At 48.7% G+C, this 23,081-nt stretch overlaps 2 protein-coding genes across 4 annotated transcripts; one reads left to right on the top strand and one right to left on the bottom strand.

Annotated features, from left to right (window-relative positions):
- Positions 1 to 1,247: 1,247 nt before the first annotated feature.
- Positions 1,248 to 6,661, bottom strand: ANKRD34A (ankyrin repeat domain 34A). 3 transcript variants are annotated; one of them, XM_064370503.1, is made up of 4 exons: positions 6,274 to 6,661; positions 5,097 to 5,315; positions 4,606 to 4,808; positions 1,248 to 3,686 (listed from the first exon to the last, which is right to left on the bottom strand). In XM_064370503.1, exon 4 carries the CDS (start codon positions 3,568 to 3,570, stop codon positions 2,080 to 2,082), a length of 1,491 nt encoding a protein of 496 aa, XP_064226573.1. In that variant the 5' UTR covers positions 3,571 to 3,686; positions 4,606 to 4,808; positions 5,097 to 5,315; positions 6,274 to 6,661; the 3' UTR covers positions 1,248 to 2,079. The 3 variants fall into 3 exon arrangements, with proteins under 3 accessions (XP_064226573.1, XP_012327375.2, XP_012327373.2); XM_012471952.3 differs by lacking the exon at positions 6,274 to 6,661 and having other exon boundaries at positions 5,097 to 5,488; XM_012471950.2 differs by lacking the exons at positions 4,606 to 4,808; positions 5,097 to 5,315; positions 6,274 to 6,661 and adding an exon at positions 4,225 to 4,427.
- A 122-nt stretch (positions 6,662 to 6,783) lies between these two features.
- POLR3GL (RNA polymerase III subunit GL) lies at positions 6,784 to 20,905 on the top strand. The gene is made up of 8 exons (XM_012471954.3): positions 6,784 to 6,860; positions 16,492 to 16,658; positions 17,177 to 17,306; positions 19,119 to 19,187; positions 19,527 to 19,583; positions 19,819 to 19,892; positions 20,021 to 20,134; positions 20,425 to 20,905. Exons 2-8 carry the CDS (start codon positions 16,533 to 16,535, stop codon positions 20,509 to 20,511), a joined length of 657 nt encoding a protein of 218 aa, XP_012327377.1. The 5' UTR covers positions 6,784 to 6,860; positions 16,492 to 16,532; the 3' UTR covers positions 20,512 to 20,905.
- Positions 20,906 to 23,081: the final 2,176 nt, after the last annotated feature.

Here is a 23,081-nt window from a genome sequence, read left to right on the forward strand (position 1 = left end):
GAGCTTGGGCGCGTCTTCGGGAGTCCTGCGGCGCGCACTAGAAAGAGGGCTAGAACCCTGGGGCGGGGCTTGAAGAAAAAAAATGGGCCTGGATGTAAGACTGGGGAGAATTACAGACATAGTAGAGATCATTTTGTTCTACCATTTCATTTTATAAATTGTAGGGGAGGTAACTGTGGCTCAGAGAAGTAATTTGACTTGTCCAACATCACATGCAATTGGTGGTGGAGCTAAGGCAAGAAAGATACTGACGTTTAATGAACATAAACGATGCAATGTACTGTAGTGAGTGTCTTATTTACAATCACAATCACTAACTGGATTTTATTATTTTGGGGGTAAGGAAACAGATGCTCAGGGAGGCTAGATAAATTGCCCACAATTAAATAACTAAGTGGAATTCAGAGTTTAGACATAGGTGTTCTGATTCCCAATATTTTAATCTTTTTACTATACCACATTGTTGCATAATTTTCTGATTTCATTTATTCTAAGTAGGAGAAGGGAATAAGAGAGAGTAGGATGGGCAAGTTTCTTTGCCTCCCATCAGAGTGAGAAAGAGTTAGGATACATGCCGAAAACTAGCAAACTAAGAAGTCCAGGTGGGGGGATTAAGAAAATTACCCTTGTTTGTATAACATGTCAGGCTGGGTTCCTCTGATTACTTTGCACACACACACACTTGCACACATGCACACACACACTCTACATAACCTTTATCATGTGGTCACTGTACTATTTTTACTTAAGTGAGGTTATATTAACTGCTTTCCCCCCATCGTCTCTCCTACAGTGGCTCAGAAATCAAAGATGGGGAAATAAAGGCCAGAAGTAGAAGAAAAATAGAAGAAACACACTTGGTGACACTTGGTAGAATGAAAATTAGACCCTGAATAAAAACTGTGAGTGGTCAAGGAATAGGAAGCTTGAAAAATAGACAGTTAGTCTACTGGGATATATCTGCTGATGATAGAGGGAGAAATTCTTTGTAGGAACCTTAAAGATTTCGAGGTTGAACATAGAGGAAACTGGAGGAAGTGAAATCTTGTTGAATGCCTTAAAACCTTTAGGACACGGGACACTTGCCTTTTCTCTATAGCCACAGTTGGTCAGTTGGTTTCTTGGAAAGAAGGTGGCTGGAATGGCTAAGTATCCCCTGGATCATTACAGCTATAAGTTAGTATTACCCTCCCTCCCCATTCCTCATTCCCCATACCCACACCTCCAGGCAGAAGTGACAAAACAGAGACTTCTGAACACATTTATTTGATATGTCAAGTGGAGAGAGGAGTGATTTAGGGTTTCTCCCCACTTCTACCTGTGGGGGTGTTCATAAGCTCAGACAGACAGAAGAGCAGCTTAGAGCCCATGACCCACTCCCTGGGAAAATGAGACAATCTGTTGTAGTTGTTGGAGGAACAGGGTGGGAATAAAAAGCAGGAAGTTGAGAAGTGAAGTTGAGAGCAGGAAAGACAGCAGCAGAACTGAGGCTGGAGGTTGCTGCAAGAACCCCCAAGAAGAGTGAGAAAGATATCCTGAAAAGTGGTTGGGGCTGGAAGCAGGGTGTGACTAAGGAGCCAGGCCTGGAGAAAGAAGCAAGACCTGCAGAATGGGCTAAGACGTTCACGGAGAAAGTAGAGTGTGCAAAATTAGGATAGGCTGTGTTGCAGGGCATACGTGGAAAGCAAGGGACTGCTTCTGCAGGAGGGCAAAGACATCAGAGACTGCCCATAGGTAGGGGTTCCCTGCTGCTTCTGAACAAATGCAAGAGAGTTTGGGACCCTAGCCCTGTGTGTTTATTGGTGTGCTGTGCCTGTGGGTACACAAGTAATCCCATATGCATGTGAAATGACCAGGGCATGAATACATGTGTCTATATACCCAGTAAGTAGAGTACTTATTCTTTCTTGCTAATAAGAGTACTGTGCTTATGGACACATGCTTAACCATGTATGGGTGCCCGGTTCACCCATGAGCACATGCAAGGGATCCCTGTTTTCCTGGTGTGTGTGTGAGCAGTTCTCCCACCTATCCCATTAAGGTCCTGGTCCCCACCCTCCTTGGCTCCTCTCACTGCTCTCAGCGCCCTGGCTCCCCAGGCCCACCTAAACTCTGGAAGCCCCCTAGCAGGCGGAGCTGCTCAGTCTGCATGGAGTGGCGTCTCACCAATTTGCGCTTGGTCCTGGGAGAGCCTGGCGCCCCGGCATAAGGAGGGGCAGGCAGCGAAGGCGCCCGACCTCCGGGTTGAGGGCGAATGTCGGGGATGGGAGGGTGGGGACTGACGTTGAGAGGGGGCAGGAAACCCGGCCGCGTTTGAGAGATGTGGTCCAGGAGCAACGTCCCCGAGCCCCTCCGCTCCAGCAGGCCCGGACTCCGCCTTCGTCCGCTTAGCGGAGATACTGCCCCTGGCAGACTCTCTTGGGACTGGCGCGGAGAGGGAGCCGAGCCGGCTGGAGGGAGGGTCAACGGGGAGGCGCTGTAACGGCGGCGCTCCAGGGACAAGCGGCTGGATTCTGGCGAGTCAGGGCAAAGATGTCCGGGGGTGTCGAGCTCCACTGGCTCCATGCGGCTCAGTTTCTGCCTCAGCCCTGAAGGGGGACCAGACTCCTGAGCTTCTGGTGCTGTGTTTCGGCGAGAGAGAGGACCCCCGCAAGTCACTTTATCCGCCCATGGGGGCGGGTCCTCAGGGCCTTCGGTGCTGTGACGTCGGGAAAGACGGGGTCGACCGGTCAGGGTCAGGCCGTTGAATTCGGCAGTCAAGCGCTCGATCCCCGGTCTCCCTTCGGTGGGTGGGACTGGTTGAGGAGGGGCCACTAGGCCCCAGGGCTCGGAGTTGAGCCTTTTGAGTGGTTTTGGGGGATGGCGTGGTGGTTTGGGGAGCGGCTCTGAAGGGGAGGGGTCATCGAGGGGCTTAGGAAGAGGGAATTCAAATACGTCCCGCTTCTCCTCTTCTTCCTGGGCGCGAGGGGATAACATCCCTCGCCCTCCTCCTCCTGCGGTCTGCAGTTGGATTTCCGAAGGCGATGTGCAGACCCCCGGGCTAGGAGGAGCGGGAGCAGGATCCTCCACCCCTGGGGATGGTGGAGAATTGAGATACTGCCGGGTCTTCTTGGTGCCCGAGGGTGAGGTATCGGTGGTGATGATGATGACCTCCGTGCCCTTGGCCTTGCAGGCGTCCAGCAGCGTGGCAAGGGTCTCGCGGTCCCCGCGGTCTAGGGCGTGGACGAGAGCCGAGGCGCCCGCGTGATCTCGGACGGAGGGATCTGCGCCGTGGGCAAGAAGCAGCGAGGCCACGGCGGCGCCCCCACCCCCGGCGCAAGCGTGCATGAGCGCCGTGCGCCCCAGGCGGTCTGCGATGTTGGGGTCCGCGCCTTGCTCCAGGAGGTAGCGTACCATGCGTGCCTTGTTCTGGGGGTCGTCGTAGCGGGCCCGACAGGCTGCCATTAGCGCAGTCTCCCCCTGCGCATCACCCTCATTCACATAGGCGCCTCCCTCCAGAAGCAAACGGGCCAAGCGTAGCTTACCCTGACCCACCGCCCGAAGAAGAGCGTGGCCCTCAGTGTGCAACATAGCTGCGGCTGGGGCGAGGGCACAGATGGAGCCGCGACTGAGACCTGCCGAGGATGGCTAGGGGTGTGTGGGGGGTGGATGGCAGAGGCCTGAGGACTCAGTGACGAAGCCGATCCCTGCAAGAGAGAGATCTTATTGATAGATTTGGCAGGGAAATTGAGGTACCGATGCAGGGACCCAGCGTGGGGTGAGGGAGATCTTCACGGCATATAGTCCTTCCTCTAACTCACGCCTTTGAGCTGGCCCTTCCCCCGCAGCGCATGCCTGAGGAGGTGGGAAGGGTGCACCCGCACTGAAGGACTAGCGCGCGTGCAAATGCGTTCGTGCACGCGCAGGGATGTCCGCACCCCCACCCTCACCCCATGGCTTATCAGACCTTTCCTCTATCCCCATTTTCTTATCCACACTTGGGATCCCCCTTTCTAGGATGCTGAACGCCACCCACCCACACACATGGACCCTAAAGTCACACACGTATTCTCATTCCTAACCTCTTTTAGCTTGCCACAGCCCCAGAAATTGAGTGGGGGGAGGGATGCATCCTGCATTTGGGACCTAAAACGGGTGGAGGGAGAATTGGGGGATTCTTTTGCCCCGGCGTTCCCCATCACTCCTAGCTCTTTCCCCTCCCAGCCTGTGCGCCCAGATAGATACCTGAATGTCCGCAGAATCTCCGCCTGGCCAGGATTGGGGCCGTGGCCACGGGGCAGCCAAGGTGGCAGAGCCAGGTTCCCGGGGGCCCGCATGGCGTGGAGGAGGGGGCACCCGGATTCCCTTGGTGTCAGTATCTGCGCCCCGGCGCCGGATCCTGGTCCCTCCTCCCGGAGCGCCCCGGGCACAGCGCCGGCTCGGGAGGAGAGAAGCTGGTGGGGGGGGGCGGAGCTCTGCTGTGCTATTTATAGCCTAGTCTCTGCGGGTGGGGGCGTCGGGCACCAAACTGCTCCCCCACTCATGCACACATAAACCCTCAAAAAACCTAGAGGCTCCAATCCTGACTTCCCTTTCTTAACCGACCTCCCCTCAGCCCCAACAAACCTAAGTGTTCCTTAGGGGACTCTGCGACCCAAACAGGGACCATCATGAAGATTCTTCGCTGAGCTTCAGCAGATCCCGATTCTCCGCACTTGGTGTGTTTATGCGCTCCTGTGCACCAGACCTGACCTGCCACACACATGGCATATGGCACACCGTGCAGACGTCTGTAGAGAGGCTTTTTGGATCCACAGCCGGTGTCCATACTGTGCAAAGAGAGGCAAGAGATGTGGCTGTCTTCCTGTAGTTTAATTGTGAAGGAGAGCACGGTCCAGCCTGGAGTCAGACAGATACACCCCCGCCCCATCTCTCAAAAACAGAACAACCATCACTGAGAAATGTGGACCTCAGCTCCCTTATATAGACCTTTTAGATAACTATGAGGAAGGTGGATACGGAGGGCACTTTTAGATAGGGCAAGGGACATTCCCAGGTGCCTCCACTCATATTATTGTGGGAAGGGAGATAGGAAATGGGCAGGAAGAAGAGCGAACCTTGCGATACAGTCTCTCATTGCATCTCTTTAATCTCAGTCTTGCTTAGACGTTATTATTTTTTCCATTTTGCTTGAAGGTCTCTCAAACGCTCCTTCTATCTTCTCTCTTCCTGTCTATTGGTCTCTCACACTGTCTCTGCCTCTCCTTGCCACCTGCCCTGTCTCCATGGTTACCATAGCTTCCATCTACATATTTTCGTACTGAGTTTGTGTCCAGCTGGAAGGCACCAAGGGAAGTGAGAGAAGAAGAAAAATGATAAGGATTTAGAAAGTTCACTCAGGGTCCTGAGCTAATTCAGAGGCTGGAGACCCCCCAGATGAAAGATACAGAAAATAATGTTCCCAGGGATGGTAGAGAGAGAACTATTTGCAGGAAGCTACCCATTTTTTTTTTTTTTTTTTTTTAAGATGGGGTTTCACCATGATGGCCAGGCTGGACTTGAACTCCTAACCTCAGGTGATCCGCCCACCTCGGCCTCCCAAAGTGCTAGGATTACAGGCGTGAGCCACCGCACCCAGCCTGGAGCTACCGATTTTTACTAGTTAGTTCTTGGACATGTGTCAACTACGTGCCATGTGCTTTACATACACTATCTTCAATCCTCACAACTCTATAATATAGGAACTATCATCTTGTTACAGATCAGGAAACAGACTTAATAAGGTTAAGCAAGTTCTCCCAAGCTTCACAGCTAACTTTGTGTCCTATGGCACAGACAGGGCACTTGCCACTACGCCTAAGGCGACCCAGTCTACAGTCCGTTTTCTCTAACATCTGGGATGTTCTTCTTGACTAATTCCTAGCTTTTATCTCCATTCTGAACTCTTTCCCCTGTTTATGTTTGTGTGTGTGTGTGTGAAAATAGGACTTCTCTTTCCATTCTGCCCCGTTTCCCAAGGGGCTTGCAGGAGGTGGAAGGTAGTGGAAAATGCAGAAAAAGGCTGGGCGCGGTGGCTCGCGCCTGTAATCCCTGCATTTTGGGAGGCCAAGGTGGGAGGATCATGAGGTCAGGAGTTCTGAGACCAGCCTGGCCAGTATGGTGAAACCCCACCTCTATATGTAAAAATTCTTTTTTTTTATAAAAATTTTAAAAATGCAGAAAAGGCTGGGCTCCTGCCCTGTCTCTCCTAGTACTCTGATCCCAAATCCTTCCTTCCTCAAACCCTCTGCCCACCTTCGCACAGACACGGCAGCAACCCACAGAAAAAACATTTTTAGAAAAGAAGTATCCATTGGTGGTGCTGGAGAGAGGCAGTGTAGGATTGAAAGGAAGGCTGGAGTAATGGAGAAGAGACCAAGCTGTGAAGCCAGAGCCACAAAAAGGCTGATCCCTAAAGAGCGGCTTTCACAGGGGTTTATTTCTCCATAGGCCCACTTCTCTTATGGCCTCTCTGCGGGGGCTCCCTCAACACAGTCCCTCGATGAGATATGAGTGTCACGTTCCCTCGGTGAACTCTCGCCGGCCAGGGGCTCCTTCATCTGGAGTGAGACCGGAAATAAGTGACCGCAGGTAATTCTGCAACCCCAGCTCTCTCCGCGACCTGCTTCGCAAGCCTCGGTTCCGGCGGACTCGCTGCCTCCCTCCTTCTCTCCGGAGGCTTCAAGAGGGCGGACCTCCCTCCTCGGCTTCTCCGGCATTGGCCGAGAAAACTGACCAATGGGGAGCTCCGGGAGGCGGGCCTAAAACGCCGCCGCCTGGAGGAAGCCCAGCATATTTCAAGTTGGCCGCGGCCTGGGCTCCGCGTGGGGGAGGGGCAGCAGGTAAGGCTCGGACCTGGTGGCTCGGACCTGGTTCGGTCCCACATTTCCCGAGCTTGTTCATCCCGGCCGGGCTGCGAAAGAGACAACGCTTTCCGGCGGGTTGTTGGATCAGCCCGCTTCTGATCCCTACTCTTTCTCTCCTGGGCTCCCATTTCTGTGTTGATTGTATACTAGAGAATGGTAGTTTTCTGTCGCGCATGGGGAGAGAGATTAAAGCAGAAAACGAGACAGCCTCTTGTACCTCTCTTTGGTGTAGCATCACCTTCCCCCGAAACCATTAATATTATCCCAAGAGCTTGACAAACTCCTGTAATCTGTGAAGACTAGTTTTCCTGGGCCGCCCTTCTTGCAAAATGAATTGTTCCCCCGTCTGCGTTTTGTGTATACCTTTATTAGAAGAACACTTAGTGCACTCTCTCCCTTTAATGTTTCCGTGCTTTTTAGAATAGAAGGTTTTGTAGCACAGGTGCTAGTGGTTAATACGTAGCGCCCAATAAACGTTAGTTCAATAGAGTTGGTTTCTGGCAACTAGCACTCTTTTTGGGGAGGCAGAATTTAAACTCCTAACGTAACTAGGGAACAATAAAAGACAATACAGTATGTAATTAAGAGCCGTTAAATTAGTGGTTCATAATATTAGGGTTTCATAATTGTTTCTACAATCTAGAGAAGGAAGAAACCAAGGAGAACTGGAATGGTGAGGGGAGACTATGGATCACAAGGTCTCAAGTTCGGAAGGGCCCATAGAAGTCATGTATTTATTCATTCATTCAACAAATATTTACTGAGCAACTACTATATGCCAGACACAATGCTAAACCATGGTGATCATAGGGAATCCTCTACTAGAGCCATGCATCCTTCTTCGACAAACTATTTAGTAAGTTATTACTCATCTTCTACGTAAACATCTTTAGTGAGGGAATTCTCTTACCTTTCTTGTAGGTCATTCCATTTTTTAATATCTGTTTTTGTTTTTGTTTTTTTTTGAGACGGAGTTTCACTCTTGTTACCCAGACTGGAGTGCAATGGCGCGATCTCGGCTCACCGCAACCTCCGCCTCCTGGGTTCAGGCAATTCTCCTGCCTCAGCCTCCTGAGTAGCTGGGATTACAGGCACGCGCCACCATGCCCAGCTAATTTTTTGTATTTTTAGTAGAGACGGGGTTTCACCATGTTGACCGGGATGGTCTCGATCTCTTGACCTCGTGATCCACCCGCCTCGGCCTCCCAAAGTGCTGGGATTACAGGCGTGAGCCACCGCGCCCGGCAATATCTGTTCTTTAGTCAATATCCAACAAATATTACAAATAAATATATAGCTCAAGGAAATGCATTTCACACTTCCACTGTAAAAGAGGGTTATCTGGCGGGCGCGGTGGCTGACGCCTGTAATCCCAGCATTTTAGGAGGCCGAGGCAGCCGGATTACCTGAGGTTGGGAGTTTGAGACCAGCCTGACCAACATGGAGAAACCCCGTTTCTACGAAAAATACACAAATTAGCCAGGCGTGGTGGCACATGCCTGTAATCACAGCTACTCGGGAGGCTGAGGCAGGAGAATCACTTGAACCCTGGGAGGTGGAGGTTGTGATTAGCCGAGATCCGCCATTGCACTCTAGCCTGGGCAGGCAACAGGAGCGAAACTCCGTCTCAAAAAAAAAAAAAAAAAAAAAAGAGAGAGAGAGAAATCTGTCCCTCTTCTACAGTGGAAGTGGTAGCATTCTTAAAAGCAAGCCATTTCTGATTGGGCATGGTGGCTCACGCCTGTAATTCCCACACTTTAGGAGGCTGAAGTGGGCAGATCACTTTAGCCCAGGCATTCAAGACCAGCCTGGGCAACATGGCAAAACCCTGTATTTACAAAAACTACAAAAATATGGCCAGGCATGGTGGCACAGGCCTGTAATTCTAGCTGCTCAGGAGGCTGAGGTGGGAGGGTTGCTTGAGCTGGGGAAGTTGAGGCTGCAGTGAGCCAAGATTGTGCCACTGCACTCCAGCCTAAGCAACAGAACAAGAACTTGTATACAAAAAAAAAAATTACGAGCTGCCACCATGAATGTGACAGGTGTCCACTAAACTGACTCACCCTTAATATCCCCCCATAGGAAGTGAATTTAGATGCCTTAACACATTCCCCTTTTAATTTTTTAAATAAAATAGAAAATAAATAAAATGGATACGTGTAACCATTTATTGTTAGATTATTTCAAATATTTCAGAATTTTTGCTACTATAAATAACTTTGATGAATATCCTTTTACTTATATCTGTGACCGTATATCTGATTATGTCTTTGGGATAGATTTTTAAAATGAGATTGCTGAATTAGGGATATAAATATTTCTTTCTTTATCTCTTTCTTTCTTTTTTTGAGATGGACTATCACTCTGTAGCCAGGCTGCAATACAGTGGCACAATCTTGCCTCACTGCAACCTTCCACTCCCTGGTTCAAGCAATTCTTCTGCCTCAGCCTCCTGAGTAGCTGGGATTACAGGCATGTGCCACCACACCAAGCTAATTTTTTTTGTTGTTGTATTTTTACTAGAGACAGGGTTTCACCATGTTGGCCAGGATGGTCTCGATCTCCTGACCTCAGGTGATCCGCCTGTCTTGGCCTCCCAAAGTGCTGGGATTATAGGCGTGAGCCACCGTGCTCAGCCAACAAATTCTTATTATTTCTCTAGTCTCCATGAGACATCTTCTCTCCCATAATGTGTTCTTTTCTTTTCTCTTCTTTTCCCTTCCCTCCCCTTCCCTCCCCTTCCCTGCTGAACCCTCTCCGCTCCCTCTCTCCCCCGCTTTCTCCCTTCCTTTCTTTCTCTTTCTTTTTTTGACGGAGTTTTGCTCTTGTGACCCAGTCCGAAGTACAATGTCATGATCTTGGCTCACCACAACCTCTGCCTCTGGGGTTCAAGTGATTCTCCTGCCCCAGCCTCCCGAATAGCTGGGATTACAGACATGCACCACCACACCTGGCTAATTTTTGTATTTTTAGTAGGGATGGGGTTTTTCCATGTTATTCAGGCTGGTCTTGAACTCCCAACCTCAGGTGATCCGCCCACCTCGGCCTCCCAAAGGGCTAGGATTACAGGCGTGAGCCACCGTGCCCGGCCCCATAATATGTTCTTTTCAAACAGATTGCAGGTTAATATGTTAACCAACAGCCATTGTTTCCTCAAAATGTTCCTGGCAGTTGGGCTTGAAACTTTCCAGATTCCTCAGATACACATTTTTCTATCTTCTCCTGGCTACAGATTGTTAATCTCATTTAGTGTTCTGTTATTACATTTAAATTTTATTTATTTATTGAGACAGGGTCTCACTCTACTACCCAGACTGGTACACAGTTGTGTGATAATAGCTCACTGCAGCCTCCACCTCCTGGGCCCAAGTGATCATCTGCCCTGGCCTCCCAAAGTGCCGAGATTACCTCTGTGAACCACCACACCTGGCCCTTTTAAACGATTTTTAATTAATATTGTAATGTTATTATAGTATTCTATTCAGTATAGAAAAAAACTTAAAGTATATATAACCTGGCTGGGCATGGTGGCTCATACCTGTAATCTCTGCTCTTTGGGAGGCTGAGATGGGCAGATCATCTGAGGTCAGGAGTTTGAGGTTTGAGACCAGCCTGGCCAACATGACCAAACCACGTCTCTACTAAAAATACAAAAATTAGCCCAGCATGGTGGTGGGTGCCTGTAATCCCAGCTACTCGGGAGACTGAGGCAGGAGAACTGCTTGAACCCATGAGGTGGAGGCTGCAGTGAGCCGAGATCACACCACTGCACTCCAGCCTGGGTGACAGAGCAAGACTCTGTCTCAAAAAAAAAAAATAAAGATACACAACTCTCCCCACCAAAAAAAACTTGATCCTTCAAATTAACCTTTGTTAATTTTTGGTACCTATTCTTCAATAACAGATTTTTATTTTTTAATTATTTTTATTTATTTATTTATTTATTTATTTAAGATGGGGTTTCACCATGATGGCCAGGCTGGTCTTGAACTCCTGGCCTCAGGTGATCCACCCATCTCGGCCTCCCAAAGTGCTAGGATGACAGGCGTGAGCCACCGCGCCCGGCCAGTAACAGATTTTTAATTCATATGTGTGTATGTATTTCTGACGAGAGATTACTGTCTACATGTTATTTTATGTATTTATTTATTTTTTAAGATGGGGTTTCACCATGATGGCCAGGCTGGTCTTGAACTCCTGACCTCAGGTGATCCACCTACCTCGGCCTCCCAAAGTGCTAGGATTACAGGCATGAGACACCGCGCCCGGCTACATGTTATTTTTAAATATTTTTTTCACCAACTAATCTCTTGTGAATTTTGAATTGCTACTTGATTTTTGTTGCTACTTGATTTTTGTTCTTGCTTGAGACAGGGTCTCACTCCGTCACCCAGCGTGAGTGCAGTGTCATGATCACGGCTCACTGCAACCTCTGTCTCCCAGGCTGAAGCAATCCTTCCACATGTAGCTGGGACTGCCAGCATGTGCCACCATGCCCGGCTAATTTTTTTATTTTTTGTAGAGATGAGTTCTCACTATGTTGCCCAGGCTGGTCTCAAACTCCTGGGCTCAAGCAGTCATCCCACCTCGGCCTCCCAGAGTTCTGGGATTACAGGCATGAACCACCACGCCCAGCCTTGAGGTTTATTTTTTATCTTTTAAATAATAGATTTTATATTTCAGAACAGTTTCAGACTTAAAGAAAAATTTAGCAGATAATGCCAAGAATTCCCATTTGTCCCAGTGCAGTTTCCCCTATTCACATTGTAGATTTAGTACAGTATATTTGTTACAATTAATGAATGAATACTTAGTTATTTTGAGGAAACAATGGCTGTTGGTTAAGATATTAAATACATTATTCTTTTTTTTTTTTTTAAAGACGGGGTTTCACAATGTTAGTCAGGCTGGTCTTGAACTCCCGACCTCAGGTGATCCTCCCGCCTTGGCCTCCAAAGTGCTTGGATTACAGGCGTGAGCCACCACGCCCGGCCCCTAAATACATTATTATTAACTAAGGTGCATACTTGCTTGACCCGTCTTTGGTTTTTACCTATTGCTCTTTTTCTGTACCTGGATCCCATTTAGGATACCACATTATATTTAGTTGTCACGTCCCCTTAGGCTCCCCTTAAGTGTGACGGGTTTCTCAGACTTGCCTGTTTTTGATGACTGACAGTTTTGTGGAGTTGAGTATACATGTAGGATGCCTTTCTGCTGGAATTTGTCTGATGTTTTTCTTATTATTAACCTGGGCTTATGGGTTTTTAGGAGGATGATTACAGAGTGAAGTACCATTTTATCATAAGGGCATATACTGAAAACATAATTGATGAGTATTGATGCTGACCTTGATCATCTGGTTGAAGTCGTGTTTTTCTGGTCTCTCCACTGTGAAGATATTCCTCCTGATTTCCTAAATTATATTGAATTAAATTTCCTGTACACAGTCCACACATAAGAAGTAGGGAGTTATAGCCGGGTGTGGTGGCTCACACCTGTAATCTTAGCACTTTGGGAGGCCGAGGGGGGCGGATCATCTGAGGTCAGGAGTTCGAGATCAGCCTGACTAACATGGAGAAACCCCATCTCTACTAAAAATACAAAATTAGCCAGGCGTGGTGGCACATGCTTGTAATACCAGCTACTCAGGAGGCTGAGGCAGGAGAATATCTTGAATCTGGGAGGCAGAGGTTACGGTGACCTGAGATCCTGCCATTGCACTCCAGCCTGGGCAACAAGAGTGAAACTCAGCATCAAAAAAAAAAAAGAAGAAGAAGAAGAATTGGGAAGTCATGCTCCCCTGCTCCCTTGAGGATGGAGTGTCTACATATTTTATTTGGAATTCTACGTGAGAGATTTGTTTATTCTCCCCCATATAAATAGATACAGTCATTTATTCATATCACTATAGATTCAGATGTTTATCTTATGCTTTGAGATTACAATCTAATACTACTTCACTTATTTTGTTCCTCAAATTGTTCCAGCTTTGATGTTGGGAGCTTTTTCAGTTGGCTCTTAATGTCCCTTTGACACAGCTTCATCAAAATGTTCATTTTTTTCTTTTTCCTTTTTGAGATGGAGTTTCACTCTTGTTGCCCAGGCTGGAGTCCAATGGCATGATCTCAGCTCACCGCAAACTCTGCCTCCCAGGTTCAAGCAATTCTTCTGCCTCAGTCTCCTGAGTGGCTGGGATCATAGGCATGCACCAGCACACCTGGCTAATTTTGTATTTGTAGTAGAGACAGGGTTTCTCCATATTGGTCAGGCTGGTCTCAAACTCCCGACCTCAGGTGATCTGCCTGCCTCAGCCTCCTGAAGTGTTGGGATTATAGGTGTCAGCCACCACTCTCGGCTATTTTCTTTTTTTCTGCTTTTTTTTTTTGAGATGGAGTCTCGCTCTTGTTACCCAGGCTGGAGTGCAATGGCGCCATCTCGGCTCACCGCAACCTCCGCCTCCTGGGTTCAGGCAATTCTCCTGCCTCAGCCTCCTGAGTAGCTGGGATTACCGGCACGCGCCATCATGCCCAGCTAATTTTTTTTTGTATTTTTAGTAGAGATGGGGTTTCACCATGTTGACCAGGATGGTCTCGATCTCTTGACCTCATGATCCACCCGCCTCGGCCTCCCCAAGTGCTGGGATTACAGGCGTGAGCCACTGCGCTCGGCCTTTTTCTGCTTTTTGTTTGTTTCTTGGAGATAGAGTCTCACTCTGCCACCCAGGCTGGAGTGCAGCGGTGCAATCATGACTCACTGCAGCATCAATCGCCCCAGCCAGAGCAATCCTTCCCAATAGCTGGGACTCCACACCTGGCTAATTTTTTTATTTTTTGTAAAGATGGGGTTTTGCCCTGTTGTCCAGACTGGTCTCAAACTCCTAGGGCTCAAGTGACCTCCCTACTCCAGCCTCCTAAAGTGCTGGGATTACAGGCATGAGCCCAGCTAACCCCATCACTATGTGAATGTGGTTGTGATTTTGAGCACTTTCTTACTTTTTAGTACCTCAAGATGCTCTAGACTCATCTTGTGTATTTCCTACCCTGTCCTAGAGTCAGCTAGGACTCCAGGGAGCCCCGGTGCCTTTTACTGGAAAGTTGTTTTAGAGACCAAGATCTGAGTGCTAGGTATGCTCATTGCTACTGGGGTATCATTTCTCTAAAGTTTCCTTTTCATCTGGCGATTTTATTCCCCCATCCTAGCTGCCTCTGACTGGTTTATCAGGTTTGGTGATAAGAGGCAGAGTGAAAATTCAGTAGAAGGAGAAACTTTGGATTCATCAATGTTGATCACAGTGGAATAAACTGCCTTGGGGGAGAATGGATACCATCTCTGTAGGGAAGTGCCACCAGAAGCTGAATCACAATTCACAGAGTAATGTCAGGCATGTTGTCTCACCCCTTTTAATCCCAGCACTTAGGGAAGCCAAAGCAGGTGGATCACTTGAGTCCAGGAGTTCGAGATTAGCCTGGGTGACATGGCAAAACCCCGTCTCTACAAAATATACAAACATTAACTGGGCTTGGGGGCACATCTGTAGTCCCAGCTACTCAGGAGGCTGAGGCGGGAGGATTGCTTGAGTCTGGGAGGTGGAGGTTGCAGCGAGCTGAAATGGCACCACTGCATTCCAGTGAAGTCCTGCACTGGGAGAGGTTTAGACTAGATGACCTCTAAGGAGCCTCCCAATTGTAAGATTCTGTGCTTCCAAGTGGAATTTAAAAAGATCAATTTTGAGCCGGGTGCAATGGCTCAAGCTTGTAATCACAGCACTTTGGGAGGCCGAGGCAGGTGGATCACCTGAGGTCAGGAGTTTGAGACCAGTCTGGCCAACATGGCAAAAATCTATCTCTAGTAAAAATGCAAAAATGGGCTGGGCATGGTAGTGCATGCCCGTAATCCCATCTATTTAGGAGGCTGAGGCAGGAGAATTCCTTGAACCAGGAGGTGGAGGTTGCACTGAGCCGAGATAGTACCACTATACTCCAGCCTGGGTAACAGAGTGAGACTTCGTCTCAAAAAAAAAAAAAAAATCCATTTTGACTGGGTGTGGTGGCTCACACCTGTAATCCTAGTACTTTGGGAGGCCAAAGTAGGCGGATCACGAGATCAGGGGTTTGAGACCAGCCTGGCCAACATGATGAAACTCTGTCTCTACTAAAAATAGAAAAATTAGCCGGGTATGGTAGTGTGTGCCTGTGAGTCCCAGCTACTCGGGAGGCTGAGGCAGGTGAATCGTTTGAACTCAGGAGGCGGAGGTTGCAGTGAGCCTAGACTGCACCATTGCACTTTAGCCTGGGCGACAGAGCAAGACTTTGTCTCAAAAACAAACAAACAAACAAAAAACTCAATTTGGCCTTGTGCGGTGGCTCATGCCTGTAATCCCAGCACTTTGGTAGGCTGAGACAGGTGGATCACTTGACATAGCGAAACCCCGTCTCTTAAAACAAACAAACAAACAAAAAAAGCCAGGCGTGGTGGCACACACCTGTAGTTCCAGCTACTTGGGAGGTTAAGGTGGGAGGATCACCTGAGCCCAGGAGGTTGAGGCTACAGCGAGCCATCATCACGCCACTGTACTCCAGCCTGGGTGACAGAAAGATACCCTGTCTCAAATAAAATAAAAAGATCAATTTGATTGTAATGTCTCTTTTCCCCTGGTTGACAATGAGGTTGATGACTCATCCCTGTGCTCTTACACTGCCTGGCACACTATCTTTTTCATGGTCGATGAAAAATTAATGTTTTGCTGAATGCATTGCATTATATTGAATTGGGGCCTGGTTGAGTTTGGAAGGGCAAAGAGAGAAAGAATTCGAAGTTTATATGTAGAAATTCAGATAGTAGCTGGCATAGTGGTTCATGCCTGTTATCCCAACACTTCGAGAGGCTGAGGCAGGAGGATCACTTGAGCCCAGGGGTTCGAGGCTACAGTGAGCTGTGATCGTACCATTGCACTTAAGCATGGGTGACAGAACATCTCTAAAAATAAAAATAAGGAAATGAAGGCTGGGTGCAGTGGCTCATGCCCGTAATCCCAGCACTTTGAGAAGCTGAGGTGGGCAGATCGCCTGAGGTCGGCAGTTCAAGACCAGCCTGGCCAGCAGGGTGAAACCCTGTCTCTAATAAAAATACAAAAATTAGCTGGGTGTGGTGGCAGGCGCCTATAATCCCAGCTACTTGGGAAACGGAGGCAGGAGAATCGCTTGAACCTGGGAGGTCGAGGTTGCAGTGAGCAGAGATCACACCATTGCACTTCATCCTGAGAGTGAGACTCCGTCTCAAAACAAAACAACAATGAAAGGAATGCAGATAGAGATAAGCATCAAATTGTCCTAGGGATGTAGAGTTGTGTCCAAGAGTCTAAGCACTTTCTCCTTTGTGCTAGTTAAACTATATTGTAATTATCTGACCTGTTTGGGGGACCATGTCTCATTCATGTTTATATTTCCAGAAATTCTCTGTCTGACACTGTGCCTTCTCAGTCAAAATTTGTTGAATGACACTGACTTTTCATGTTCCAGGGAGAGAAGATGGAATGTCTTGTATGTCCTTGGCTTCCTGTCCATTCGACTACATTTCTTTTTCTCTTTCTTTTTGTCTTTCTCAGGTTTTCTCACTGGATCTCTGAATACCCAGGCCCCCTCCACTATGGCCAGCCGGGGTGGGGGCCGAGGTCGTGGCCGGGGCCAGCTGACCTTCAACATGGAGGCTGTGGGCATTGGGAAAGGGGATGCTTTGCCCCCACCCACGCTGCAGCCCTCTCCACTCTTCCCTGTGAGTTTCTTCACTCCCTTCCCAAACTCTCATGTGCCCCTGGCTGACTACATGATTCTGGGTTCCTCCTAGACCATCATGAAGTCGCTTTGGGAGGCCGAGGCGGGTGGATCACCTGAGGTCAGGAGTTCGAGACCAGCCTGGCCAAAACGGCAAAACCCCATCTCTAGTAAAAATATGAAAATGAGCTGGGCATTGTAGTACATGCCTGTAATCCCATCTGCTCAGGAGGCTGAGGCAGGAGAATCACTTGAACCCAGGAGGTGGAGGTTGCAGTGAGCCGAGATAGTCCCTCATCTTGCCCCTCTCTGTCTCTGTACTCCCAATGCACAGGGGATGTTTTGCAGGCAAAGAAGTATCCACCTTCACTTCTCCCTAACTTTCGAAATGATGTTACTCCCCTCATTCTCTTTTGGCCTCTGCTCAGTGGGAGTATTAGATTAAATTGGGGGGAAGGGTCCTCTCAGATTTGTACTAGCATTTTCTCCCTGAACTGACTACTGCCCCTGCCTCTTTAGCCCCTGGAGTTTCGCCCAGTACCTCTGCCCTCGGGAGAGGAAGGGGAGTATGTCCTGGCACTGAAGCAGGAGCTACGAGGAGCCATGAGGCAGCTCCCCTACTTCATCCGGCCAGCTGTCCCCAAGAGAGGTCAGTTGGAATGCCAGCATCCCATTCTGAGTGTCTTCCGTGGGCAATGCCCTGTGCTCAGCACCACTGGGGGCCAGAGAGGCACAAGAAGGGTACCGTCTGACTGGGGAGATGATAATAGTTACTTCCGTGTCTGAAGTGCGTTATGGTTTTCGTGGTTTGAGTCTCATAATAGTCTTGGTACAGTGGACGGTTAAATACTAAAATCCCATTTTACATGTATAAGTGGGGGGATGTATTTTCTAAAAATGTATATATTTTTAATTTTTTTGTAAAATAGAGATGGAGGTCTCCTTATGTTGCCCAGGCTGGTCTTGAACTTCTGAGTTCAAGGGATTCTCCCGCCTTGGCCTCCCAAAAGTGCTGGGATTACAGGCATGAGTCACCACACCCAGCAAAATGTTTAACTATCTGGATATTACAGCCACCAACCAACAAGGGAAGACAGACCTGGTTTCTTTCTTTTTTTTTCTTGAGACGCTCTTGTTACCCAGGCTGGAGTGCAATGGCGCGATCTCAGCTCACCACAACCTCCGCCTCCTGGGTTCAAGCAATTCTCCTGCCTCAGCCTCCCGAGTAGCTGGGACTACAGGTGTGCGCCACCATGCCCTGCTAATTTTTGTATTTTTAGTAGAGACAGGGTCTCACCATGTTGACCAGGATGGTCTCGATCTCTTGACCTCGTGATCCACCCGCCTCAGCCTCCCAAAGTGCTGGGATTATAGGCGTGAGCCACCGCATGCAGCTTAGACCCTGGTTTCTTATTCCCTACCACACTTTCCACTACAACATACTCTTTCTTTTTTTTTTTCTTTTTTTTTTCTTTTTTTACCATACTCTTTCTTAATACAGTCATGCCTTTGAACTAAGGGACGGCAAAAAAAAAATCGTGGCCAGGTGTGGTGGCTCATGCCTATAATCCCCGCATTTTGGGAGGCTGATGCGGGTGGATCACGTGAGACCAGGAGTTTGAGGCCAGCCTAGCCAACATGGTGAAACCCTGTCTCTACTAAAAATACAAAAATTAGCCAGGCACGGTGGCGTGTGCCTGTGGTCTCAGCTACTCAGGAGGCTGAGGCAGGAGAATCGCTTGAACCTGGGAGGCGGAGGTTGCAGTGAGCTGAGATCTCGCCACTGCATTCCAGCCTGGGTGACAGAGCAAGGCTCTGTCTCAAAAAAAAAAAAAAAAATTGGCCGGACACAGTGGCTCAGGCCTGCAATCCCAGCACTTTGGGAGACTGAGGCAGGTGGATCACCTAAGGTCGGAAGTTCGAGACCAGCCTGGCCAACATAGTGAAACCCTGTCTCTACTGAAAATACAAAAAATTAGCCAGGTGTGGTGGCAGGCACCTGTAATCTCAGCTACTTGGGAGGCTGAGGCAGGAGAATCACTTGAACCCAGGAGGCGGAAGTTGCAGTGAGCCGAGATTGCACCATGGCATTCCAGACCAGGAAACAGTGCAAGACTCCATCTCAAAAAAAAAAAAAAAAAAAAAAAAATTAGCCGAGTGTGGTGGCATGTGCCTGTAATCCCAGCTACTTGGGAGGCTGAGGCAGGAGAATCGCTTGAACCTGGGAGGCAGAGGCTGCGGTGAGCCGAGATCACTCCACTGCACTCCAGCTCGGGTGACAGTGCCAGACTCTGTCTCAAAAAAAAAAAAGAAGAATGATAAGGTCCTCACTGAAGCTGACCCCCTGGGCTCTGGTTTTGGCGTAAAGGGACAGATAATTGCGGAGTATTGAGGTGGCTGGACTCTCAGGGATAACCCTGTTCTAGGTCTCTGATAAAATGTTGATCCTCCCACCCCTCAGATGTGGAGCGGTATTCAGACAAATACCAGATGTCAGGTCCGATTGACAATGCCATCGACTGGAACCCTGGTAGGTGATGGGCCCTTTCGTTGACTGCCCTTCTTTCAAATGCTGGAGAGGCTTCAAGCCATTGCCATCACCCCCATGTCCCCACCCCACTCCCCCATCCAGCATCTGCAATCTAGAGCCTTAATTAAGTTCCAAAACACTCTCAGATTCTACTTGGAAAAGCTATTCAACAGTTCCCACTACTCAGGAGATATCCAAGCCACAGTTTTGTTCTGAACAACCTGGACCCAGCCCCTTTCTTCCTCTCCTTTGAAACCATCACCCCCTTTAAAACCAGTCATCATTCGTTGGAGACTGCAGGCAGGGTCCTATTGACATTTACATTCCCACTATTCCCAGATTGGCGGCGTCTACCCCGAGAGCTAAAGATCCGAGTGCGGAAGCTACAGAAGGAACGTGAGTGCAGCTGGAAAAAGGAGGGAGAAGAGAGGTTTCCTCCATCAGCCTGAGAGCCAAGGCTGCTATGGTCTCACCTTCCCTCGCAGTTGCTAGACCCAATCTACCAAGTGTTGTTGCTAGATGTCACAGTGGCCACATGAGGGCAGCAGAGTGACATGTTCTTTGCAGGAGGCTGGGGTAAAAAGCTGGCAGAATTTGCTCTCTGATGGTTCACCTTTTGATCCCCCACCAGGGATTACGATTCTGCTCCCGAAGAGGCCCCATAAGACCTCAGAAGATAAGGAGGAGACAATACAGAAACTAGAGGTGAGGAGGAAGTGTGCATAGAGCCCTCCTGAGCCCTGGATCCATTCCCTCTCTCAGCCCGTGTGTGCCTCCATTTTCCCTCCTGTGAACCGAATCTGAGTTTCCATTCCTATTCATCCCCACCTGAGACCCTGGAGAAGAAGGAAGAAGAAGTAACTTCAGAGGAAGACGAGGAGAAGGAAGAAGAAGAAGAGAAGGAAGAGGAGGAAGAAGAAGAGTATGATGAGGAAGAACATGAAGAGGTGAAGGGGACTCCTTCCACCTTAGCCCCCCTCCCTTTACCCCATAAACTCCGGGGATCTCAACTCTTTACACCAGGGATGCTCCCCTCAGAGGGTTGGCATGCCAACAGCGATAGCGCCCTTCTGGGTAGGGGCTTCCCTCGACTTCATCTGTCCCTTCTCCAAACTACAGCTGGAAGAGATGTCTCAGGCCTGGAATGTGTGATGGGGAGGAAAGGGGTCTGGTACACAGGAAGGAAGGTGAATGCCAAAAGCAGGCTTGACTTTTACTTATTTTTTTTCCATTTCAGGAAACTGATTACATCATGTCATATTTTGACAACGGAGAGGACTTTGGGGGTGACAGTGATGACAATATGGACGAGGCTATCTACTGAAGAAGGACTCGGACCCCCGTATGTTTCTTGAGGATGCAGAGAGTAGCTGTCCCTATGATTTGGTTTTTCAGACAAACAAATCATTTGGTCAGAGTTCGCATAATCTGTCTGGCCCCTGGAGATGGGAATGGAGGATGATGACAGTTTATTTTCTCCACTTCCCCTCCTTCCACGTTTGTGTCACCTCTGATATCTTGGGGAAAGTGCAAAGGATAAATATGTCAATTGCATGAAGGGAGAAAGGAGAATTGAAAGAAGAACTGGGGTTGTTAGAGCTGAGATGGCTCTACCCCTACCCAATTTGTATAGCTCTTTGTGGCGATCATTAGGGGTGGGAGCAGTTTGCAGGAGTAAGACTGGTTTTGTATTTTTAAATAAAGTGTTTTTCTCTGTCTCTCTGTCCTGGGTGAGGCCTGGTGAGGGAGGGCTGGAGGAACGAAGGGAATGCCTAACTGAGCAGGGTCCGGTGTGACACAATGGAGGGCCACAGCCCGCTTGTCCTTCGTCCCTTCCCTCCTCCCCCTGTGGTGACACACAGAGTCACAATCCTGCCCCCAGGGAATATTCAAGACCTCATCTGTAGGGCTGTGAAAAGTAAGGTGTAGAAACAGCCTCTGCCCCCCGCAGACCAGCTGACTTCTGAACCTCTGGTCCTTGGGCCTCGAGGACATGATCGCGTCTGTTCACACGTGTTCACAAGGACACAGGCCCTGTCTTTGCCACACTTGACCTTGATCTTGTCCTTATTTACAAAGGATGATTACAGCTATAAAAATGAAAAAAAGAGCTGAAGTCACAACTGCATCTTCCTGGGAAAAAAAAAGTGAAAAAAAGAGCCGGGCATGGTAGCTCACGCCTGTAATCCCAGCACTTTGGGAGGCTGAGGTGGGCGGATCACCTGAGGTCAGGAGTTCGTGACCAGCCTGACAAATACGGTGAAACCCCATCTTAAAAAAAAAAAAAAGGAAAAAAAGAATGATTACATCTATTTTTGTGGAGGAAGTCAAGAAAACCAGGTATGAGGAAGGAGGAGGAACTGATTTACCCAGCATACTCCCTCTTCTCCCAGACCCTGGAGATGCCACTTTGAAAAGTATGTCTGTGTGGAGGGAGCCCCCTAAATATCCTGTCCTCCAGTCACAGAAACCAGTGTGTGGCTGAGTTGCATTTCTCTTTTGGTTCTTCCCTTTGTGGAATTTAGTTAGCTTTTCTCCCTTTCTTTGGAGGAAGGGAGGTAGGCGGTGGTGTTTAACAGGAAGTAAGGAGGGTGGGGAGGAAGGGAGTGACTTAGGGACACTCACAGATCTGAGAGGTGCTTTCTCGCCCACATAGCTCTCCCTCGTGTGAGGTCACTTTCCGAGGCCCTGATTGGCTTCTGAGGAAGCCTTAGATGAGCTGATTGGTTCCAACCACTTGACATGCAACAGTCACGGGCAAGCTGCGTGTCCAGAATAGGAACTGAATAAGGAGGCCTGCTTCATGCTATCATAGCAACCCTACTGAGCATTTGAAAGTAAGATGGGATATAGAAAAACCTTCGAAAAATTCCCCAACTGTACTCAGGCAGGCCAACTGAATTCCCTGCAGCATCCAGTGATAGAGACTGGCAATCTGAGGTTGAATATGTCTGACCCCATTGTACAGAATGAAGAAAGGCTGTGACTCCATTGAGAGAAAGTACTTTAAAAGCCTAGTTTCGGTGTGTCAGTGTTTACATGGAAGCAGTGGCAGGCGCCATGGCTCAAGCCTGTAAGACTAGCAGTTTGGAAGGATGAAGCAGGAAGATTGCTTGAAGCCAGGAGTTTGAAACCAGTCTAGGCAACAAAGTGAGACCCTGTCTCTACAACAAAAATATTTAAAAATCTTTAAAATAGCTGAGTGTGGTGGCACTCCTTAGTAGTCCCAGCTACTAGGGAGGCTGAGGCAGGAGGATCCCTTGAACCCTGGAGTTTGAGGCTGCAGTAAGCTATGACTGCACCGCTGTGCTCCAGCCTGGGCAACAAAGCAGTAACCTGTCTCTAAGAAAAGAAAAAAAGTAGAAGCAGCGAAGGAAACAGGAATAGAAACAGAACATTCCAGAGTCATTGAGCAACTTGTGATGATTGATGTGTTTCCTTTTTTAGTCCTCCTGAGGTGTGTCGAGTGGCAGGAAGGAGATAGGGGACCTGCCACTGGGGTTTCCCATAGCTGTACTTCAGCCTGTGATTATAGCTGGGGGAGATCAGCAAATACAAAAGTAAAAGATACTGAAAATTTTCCTGTTGCATTGTTCCCTGCGTACACGCACCAAGTCCTAACCTGCTCAACTACATGTGTCTACGTTGGGGGCACAGCCATCCTATAAAGCCCACCAAATGTCAGCCTGGGAACTTAAAAGAGTAGGAACAAAGAAGATTCTGGAAAAGCAGCAGTAGAGGAGGACTGGAACCACGTCCCCACCCTTACCTCTATACACACACATCCCTTTCCCATGAACCGGGGAAATGAGGACAAAGGTTGGCGTACCACTTGGGATTAGTTGCACTACTTCAAACTGTCAGAGAGATCAGACCATTCTTGGACTCTGCCCT

Source organism: Aotus nancymaae, unplaced genomic scaffold (genome assembly GCF_030222135.1).
Source record: "Aotus nancymaae isolate 86718 unplaced genomic scaffold, 86718_ANA_hifiasm-v0.15.2.pri h1tg000108l, whole genome shotgun sequence".
Classification (NCBI taxonomy): domain Eukaryota; kingdom Metazoa; phylum Chordata; class Mammalia; order Primates; family Aotidae; genus Aotus; species Aotus nancymaae.

Bases quoted from the DNA above. Each gene is read 5' to 3' on its own strand.
- POLR3GL (XM_012471954.3), top strand. From the start codon at position 16,533: ATGGCCAGCCGGGGTGGGGGCCGAGGTCGTGGCCGGGGCCAGCTGACC. The intron at 19,584-19,818 runs GTGAGTGCAGCT...ATCCCCCACCAG, and splicing joins GCGGAAGCTACAGAAGGAAC to GGATTACGATTCTGCTCCCG. The intron at 20,135-20,424 runs GTGAAGGGGACT...TTTCCATTTCAG, and splicing joins ATGAGGAAGAACATGAAGAG to GAAACTGATTACATCATGTC.
- ANKRD34A (XM_064370503.1), bottom strand. From the start codon at position 3,570: ATGTTGCACACTGAGGGCCACGCTCTTCTTCGGGCGGTGGGTCAGGGT.